Source organism: Rutidosis leptorrhynchoides, chromosome 8 (assembly GCF_046630445.1).
Source record: "Rutidosis leptorrhynchoides isolate AG116_Rl617_1_P2 chromosome 8, CSIRO_AGI_Rlap_v1, whole genome shotgun sequence".
NCBI classification, from domain to species: Eukaryota; Viridiplantae; Streptophyta; class Magnoliopsida; order Asterales; family Asteraceae; genus Rutidosis; species Rutidosis leptorrhynchoides.
The window spans coordinates 306,519,864-306,528,312 of NC_092340.1; the positions used below are offsets into that span (position 1 = coordinate 306,519,864).

Here is an 8,449-nt window from a genome sequence, read left to right on the forward strand (position 1 = left end):
GCTATGTAATTCGATCGATATGAGTACACCTTTTACATCTTTTTCTTTTCTTATATCTTTCTCTATCGTAATATTAATATAAATATTGTAATAATAATTTTAATTTTAATCTTAAATTATAATAATAATAAGATTATGATAGAGAATGTTTTGAGTGTATAAGTCGAAATTCTGTCCGTGTAACGCTACGCTATTTTTAATCATTGTAAGTTATGTTCAACCTTTTTACATTAATGTCTCGTAGCTAAGTTATTATTATGCTTATTTAATCCGAAGTAATCATGATGTTGGGCTAATTACTAAAATTGGGTAATTGGGCTTTGTACCATAATTAGGGTTTGGACAAAAGAACGACACTTGTGAAAATTAGACTATGGGCTATTAATGGGCTTTATATTTGTTTAACTAAATGATAGTTTGTTAATGTTAATATAAAGATTTACAATTGGGCGTCCCTATAAATTACCATATACACTCGATCGGACACGATGGGCGGGGTATTTATATGTACGAATAATCGTTCATCTAACCGGACACGGGAATGGATTAATAGCCACTAGAATAATTAAAACAGGGGTGAAATTATGTACAAGGACACTTGGTATAATTGATAAAAAAATATTAAAACTTTGGGTTACACTCAGTCGACATCCTGGTGTAATTACTAAACAAAGTATTAAAATCTTGTTACAGTTTAAGTCCCCAATTAGTTGGAATATTTAACTTCGGGTATAAGGATAATTTGACGAGGACACTAGCACTTTATATTTATGACTGATGGACTGTTATGGACAAAAACCAGACGGACATATTAAATAATCCAGGACAAAGGACAATTAACCCATGGGCATAAAACTAAAATCAACACGTCGAACATCATGATTACGGAAGTTTAAATAAGCATAATTCTTTTATTTCATATTTAATTTCCTTTATTTTATATTTAATTGTACTTCTAATTATCGCATTTTTATTGTTATTGTATTGCACTTTTAATTATCGTACTTTTTAATTATCGCAAGTTTATTTTATCGCACTTTTATTATTCACAATTTCATTATCGTTATTTACTTTATGCTTTAATTTAAGTCTTGTATTTATTTTTAATATTTTACATTTGGTTTTAACTGCGACTAAAGTTTTAAAATCGACAAACCGGTCATTAAACGGTAAAAACCCCCCTTTTATATAATAATAATACTACTACTTTATAGATATATATTTTTCTATTTTTCTATTTTGTGTGCGTTAAACTTCTCGAGCTTTCCCTGTGGAACGAACCGGACTTACTAAAAACTATACTATAATACGATTAGGTACACTGCCTATAAGTGTTGTAGCAAGGTTTAAGTATATCCACTAGATAAATAAATAAATAACTTGTGTAAAATTGTAGCATATTTAATAGTATTTCGTACAAAAAATAATACTATTTCGTACCCCATCCCTACAACATCACTAAGTTTCTAATAGAACATGATGATTCACAGACAATACCGTCATCATGTGCCATGTTACATAACTCTTTCATTCTATTTAACCTCTAAAAATATCAAGAAAATATTTTCTTGATGATTCGGTCTTTTCTCGTGACTTCTGGTAATTTGGCAAGTCAGATCGAGCTATCACAATTTCTTTCTTAGAACATTAGCTATGTTCATTTCAAATTTCATATTTATGAATTCTTAACCATTATTCGCTTGACTCAAGGTCAGGAAGAGGAGACAAAAGCATGAAACTCTTAAAAGGAAAATATAAAGCCGACAACAACACATAAATTACAAACCGTACACATCAATACGTATTGCAACGTAAAGGCACAGGAGAATTAAGAACACTATAACCTCAAGGTAATAATAGAAGAAAATAAATTCCTCCGGTGGCAGATAAAAAAGAAGAATGAAGGATACAATAGCCAGGAAAATATCAAGGATCAGAACTGGATGGAGCATATTGATGAATACTTTAAAGTATGAATTGAGGGAGGAAGAATAGAAGATGTGAGCTGTGAAAATAAGGAAACGAAGAGAGTGGATTTATAGTGAAACATCCGACAGAGCAATCGAAATAGATCATTGCATTTAACTAAAGAAGATCCTAATTTCCTTAATTACTGAAGAATCAAATCTTATTACGAAGATTTTCTCCAAATGCCTTGAACTCTGGAAATCAACCCTATCTACGTCAAAATATATGACAAAACTTTACCCTTCTCGTTTCACTCTTTTGTGATAGCTTCACTTATACTCTTCGCGTAATCAAATTGTTTTATCCATATTACTCAATGATGATAAAACTCTAATTATCGACTCATATTCATCATGAAAATATTTTTGTGGTTAGCCATGATGACCTTGATCAAATTTAGGGACGAAATTTCTTTAACGGGTAGGTACTGTGACAACCCGAAAATTTCCGACCAAATTCACACTTAATCTTTATATGATTTCGACAAGATAAGCAAAGTCTGTAATGTTGAGTCTCAAAATTTTTGAACTATTTTATTTCATTCTTTTAACTTCGACCAGTTTCGACGATTCACGAACAATTAATTGTAAATAGATATGTGTGTGTGTGTGTGTGTGTGTGTGTGTGTATATATATATATATATATATATATATATATATATATATAAATGGTAATTGGAAATATAATTTCAAATATTGTATGTTATTGCTATTAAAATTTATTTATGTAAAATAAAATAAAAATAGGATATTATAATAATTATTAGTTAAAACATATCTATATATAAATAATGTATATTAAAAATAAATATTAAATGATTGTAATACTCGTTGAAAGTTTCGATTAATATTTAAACAAGTTTAAAATGAACTTATATGATTTAAAAATAAACGGTGATCCGAAAATGAGTTATATAAATTATAAGCTTATTAAAATTATATTTAGAAGCTATTTTTTAAATTTTAACAATTAGAAATTTTTACTTGGGGTTGAGGCAAATAATTTATTTAATTTTTATTTAATAATTTTAAACAAGTTAATGACCAGTTTTAATACAATATTGATTAGAATAATTAAATATATTTAAATTAAAAATATGGGATTTTTCTGTGTATTTGTATCTGTCACTGATTATCAAGGAAGTACGAAATTCAGTCCGTAATAGACGACGGCTAACAGTTCACACGTTTTAAATTTTAAATTATATTATATTATTATTAATATTGAAAATTGATTCACGGATGATTACTGTTTTGGTTTGTAGTTACATTCTAACTTATATATTTATATACATGAATGATTAACACTATCACAAACAAAAACTGAACACCTTGGTCACTGTATTTGCTTTTCTGTTTTGCATCAAGTATCATAAACATTTAAACCATCTTCATTATCATTTAATTCTTGCTACGTTTACATATTTTCTATCTCTGTTAATCGAAGTCCAACCGATATCAAACCATAACCATTACCATCTCCAAACCACCAATCGACTACCTTCTGTTCCTATATTGATTCAACCCATAACCATCATACGGCCACCTTCATCTCAACCATTCACAACCATCTTCATCCGTAACAAAACCACCACAACAACAACCATCATTACCTTTGCTCATAGTTTCCTGTTTTCTTTGATCACCAACACCAAGCCATAACTGTAAGTTCTGCTAATATCATTCTTGTAGCTACTGTAATTAACAATAACAACAACATAATAGTCACAAATCACCAGAAAGTGTAAACAACAACATATACATAACGAATTGATTCGATTTCATCTTCGTTTGAATATTCAAACTCGTTTCAGTCTCTGGAATGATACAGAGACTTTCAGAATGAAATACATACAGATTTTGATTCCTTCTCGTTCACTCAAGCTATGTGATGTTTTAAATCGATCTGAAATTAATCATAGATTTCCAGATTTCAAAGCCAACGAATAAAGCTTTTCGGTCAACTTTTCAATTCATGAACTATATGGTGTTTCTGGAACAATTGATTATTTACGAGTGATCTTTGGGAGATTCTAAGCACTTTTCATGAAGAAATCTATACCTGATACTCATTTGATTTCAGTTTCTGACTTTCATGTTCATCATCACCATCGCCACTGTTCTTAACAAAATTGAAATTTTTTGTTGTTGTCAACCTTGATTTCTTTCACAGAAATTCTTAAGAGTGGGTCGAGGAAACGAGTTCAATTGAATTTGTGACTTAATATTTTGGGAGTTGATCATGGATGTTGGGGGTATCGTATGAATGGGGGAGGGATGAACTGAGCTGTGGAAGAAAAGAAAATAGGGGACCGGATGATATAAAACAGGCATCGAGCTGTTTTGTTTTTGGGGGCTTAAACTCTTCGCAAGGCCCAACAAATTTGTTACTCCTAATGGGCTGTTAGAATATTCTTATGGCCTAAGAAAACTGTCCGCTTTATACTTATTATTAAGTGTTGTCAAATTTGTATCAGGCTCAAGGGCAACCAATACTCGTCCCTCGCATCCGATTTAACCGAGGGTATAAACTATAAACCCTTAAGTTTTATATTACAGTATATGTATATGTATATATATACTCCACTATAACTATAATTATTATAGATAAAATATGAATACGATTATGAAACTTGTTAAACATAATAGGATGGTTAAAGTTATATAAAGAAAATAGTTATAATATTTAATCGGGTAAATCATACTTATACATCTCTACATAAAAATTATATATATGAAGAAAATTTAAACTTTATTAAAATTACTATTATGATTATGATTTTGGTTATGAATAAATGAATATAATTATTAGTTAAGGTTATGATCATTTATATATAGCTTATAAAAACAAATGTTATTGTGAAAATGATTAAATTTATAATTAAGTTATGATTTAAAAATGAAATATTATTATTATTATTATTATTATTATTATTATTATTATTGATATCATTATTATTATTATTATTATTATTATTATTATTATTATTATTATTATTATTATTATTATTATTATTATTATTATTATTATTATTAAGATTAATATTTAATTTATATAATTATTATTATGATTTCTATATATTATTATTATTATTATTATTATTATTAGAATTAGAATTATCATTATTATTATCATTATTTTTACTATCAATACTATTATTTATTATTATTATTAGTATTATTATTATAAAAATATTACAACTTTATATTATTAATATTATTTTACCAAATAATGTATTAGTTATATAAAAACATATTTTAATATAATTATATATATAAATATTAACTTTAATACATTATATAATATTTTAAGCATTAATATATAAAAATTATAATGAATGACATATATTATATATATATTCTAATTAAAATACTTTATTAAGAATCTAATATATAAATACTAAAATATATAAAATAATCATAATTAATTTATTCATTAATATAACATATAAATTATTAATGTAAATGGTATATTAATAATATTAGCTTGTTTACATATCGTTATATGTTTTAATATATATATAATTGACATAGATTTGTGAATCCGAGGTCAACCCTGCGTTGTTCAGTTCCGTCGTATGCATATTTTTACTACAAAATATCGTATCGTGAGTTTCATTTGCTCCCTTTTTAAATGCTTTTGCAATATATATTTTTGGGACTGAGAATACATGTGCTGATTTTATAAATGTTTTACAAAATAGACACAAGTAATTGAAACTACATTCTATGGTTGAATTATCGAAATCGAATATGCCCCTTTTTAGTCTGGTAATCTAAGAATTAGGGAACTGGCCCCTAATTGACGCGAATCCTAAAGATAGATCTATTGGGCCCAACAAGCCCCATCTAAAGTACCGGATGCTTTAGTACTTCGAATTTATCATGTCCGAAGGGAGTCCCGGAATGATAGGGATATTCTATATGCATCTTGTTAAGGTCGGTTACTAGGTGTTCACCATATAAATGATTTTTATCTCTATGCAGTGCGAGATGCCTGATATGAGATGATGTTTATGAGAAATGAAAATGAAAATCTTGTGGTCTATTAAAATTATGGAAATGATTGTTTATGATAAACCTATGAACTCACCAACCTTTTGGTTGACACTTTTAAGCATGTTTATTCTCAGGTATGAAAGAAATCTTCCGCTATGCATTTGCTCATTTTAAAGATATTACATGGAGTCGTTCATGGCATACTTAGGACAGTACCTCGCAATGGGACCAAATGTTGATGACTTCGTCCAGGTGGATTAGGACGGGCTATCACAATTTGAAATTGTATTTGTCTTCTCCTTGGGACGGTATACGAGCAGTACTCTTCGGTCTACCTGATTGTCATTTTGTAACTAATGGCGGTCGGACGGTTTGTAGGTTTCCAGGATCTATCCATTCAAAAATATGATCTAGCGGGTTAATGTCTTCCATGTATGCAGACTTGTAAGTTTCAGTGGTGAAATACTTCTGAACGTGTGTAGTAACTTCATGTAGGACAAAATACCTTGCTACTGCCATTACGTGTCCACAAGGTAGAGCGAAAAACTGACATTGTTTACATGTGCAAGTTTTATCTTGTAGATTGACTTTACCACCTTTTTTCATATCCATTACCTCAAACTTAACTTTTGATATCGGTTTCACAGTCCAAGTAAGAGACTTACGATTTCTTTTACCCAGTTTACGCTCTGCATATGTGTGACAGGTGTTGTTAAACCAGCAGCAGTGTTCCGATGTTCCCAAAACCATTGTTGAACTGAAGCTCTAAAGAATTCAAGAAGCATTGTAACAGGGAGTTTCCTCGCATGAACTGACAGTGCGTTCATGGACTCTGCACTAATAGTAGTCAAGTAAGCATACCGAACACGATCTGCATGATGTCTGGACCATTTGTTGAGGCCAATAGTAGTGAGTGTACGTGTACTGTCTGGAATACGTCGTGATAGTATACCATAGTGGTGATCAAAATCATATTTCCTATACGCTTTGCACATTTTCCAGTAGTGCCACTCGTATCTTTTAACTTTTAGACACACTTTTGAGGTTTCCCAACAAATGTCTAGCACTAAGTGCATGAAATACTTCTGGAAATACAATTGATTACCAGCTGCTATTGTCGGTGCCCTGTCAGATATAATGGTAAGATTATCAATACAAGACCCCAAAGACTGTAGAGAGTCTCTTAAATTACCAAAAAAACATGTCCAATGATCGGTGGTTTCTCATGCTCTAATACCGTAGCTAATGGAAGGATTCCATTATTAGCATCCATAGCGACAACAATCAAGTTAGTCCCCAAATAACGACTATTTAAATGAGCCCCATCGACTATGATTACCGGACGTGCATAGTTAACAAATGAACGTGTCTACATTTAATAGTATTGGAACATTGGTAATGAATACGAGTTAAATTAATAAGTAAATGAAGAGAGCATTAAACATACCGCTGCACCAATGGACATGTAACTCATAACAAATCTTCCTTCGTCATCTGTTCGAATGTTGGTTACGCTACCTGGGTTAAACAATCTAAGATTATATAGATAAATAGGCAGTATTTAAAAATATTCTTCAAGACTACCCCTCAACATCTCAATTGCGTAACATTTGGGCTTGGTGGTATGATTGACTAATCTTAAATTGAGCCGACATATCATTCTTGATATCATCCGGTCGATAGACACGACCTTCTTGTTTCATCACCTCTTTCAATATATTCCCTAGGACCTTCTTTGTGGCATGCCTATTGTTTGGCAGAATTTGGGTATTTGGGCACGTGTGTAGATCATTCAACTTCCGTACTTGAAAGTTGTTGTTATCTTGTATACACCTAGCAGAAATTTTCCATGAACAATTTGGTGATATGCATGTAGCTGTATACCTTAACTTGTCTGAGTACTTTGATTTTATCTGGAACCCTTAACTAACACACTTTGTATGTAATTGCATAAGAAAATCTTCCTTGTTTTTGAAAGTCTGATTCAATTTAACTATATCTGAGGTTTCATATATTGTCATCGGTCTAGGTTTCATTTCGGGTTGGGTGTTAGATAGTAACGGTGGCATGTTCCAAAGTATATCATCTGGTTGGGGATTATACTTAATTGGCTGGTCATAAGTTGATTTTGAATCGACGTATTCATCTTCGTATTCATCATCACTATCAAGATCATCATCCTCATCAACTATGTAGTTAGCAAAAGGGTGTTTTTTTGGTTTGACTGGATTCATATTTTCCATATTATCATGCTCAGATTCACTTTGATCAGAATTAAGTAGGTCAACGATGTAAGGATCTTCCTTTTCTTCAACTTGTGATTCTTTTGGGTTCAACATATTGGTGTATTATATTTGTTAGTTGATTTCATCCGTACTTTGAGTTTGTATGATGAACTGATTTATAGATTGATGTTGTAGGTTGAAATGATTTGTGTATGGATCTTGTTGATTGTACTGATCAGTGTATGGGTGGTGTAGGT

General features: G+C 30.3%; 1 protein-coding gene across 1 annotated transcript; it reads right to left on the bottom strand.

Annotated features, from left to right (window-relative positions):
- Positions 1-6,309: 6,309 nt before the first annotated feature.
- On the bottom strand, positions 6,310-6,962 carry LOC139864390 (uncharacterized). The gene is made up of 2 exons (XM_071852968.1): positions 6,633-6,962; positions 6,310-6,513 (listed from the first exon to the last, which is right to left on the bottom strand). The coding sequence occupies exons 1-2, from the start codon at positions 6,960-6,962 to the stop codon at positions 6,310-6,312; spliced, it is 534 nt and encodes a 177-aa protein (XP_071709069.1).
- Positions 6,963-8,449: the final 1,487 nt, after the last annotated feature.

What these genes read in the sequence shown, in the direction of transcription:
- LOC139864390 (XM_071852968.1), bottom strand. Translation starts at nt 6,962, where the DNA reads ATGTGCAAAGCGTATAGGAAATATGATTTTGATCACCACTATGGTATA. An exon ending in TAAACTGGGTAAAAGAAATC is followed by an intron (nt 6,514 to 6,632) that starts GTAAGTCTCTTA and finishes AAACAATGTCAG; the next exon opens with TTTTTCGCTCTACCTTGTGG.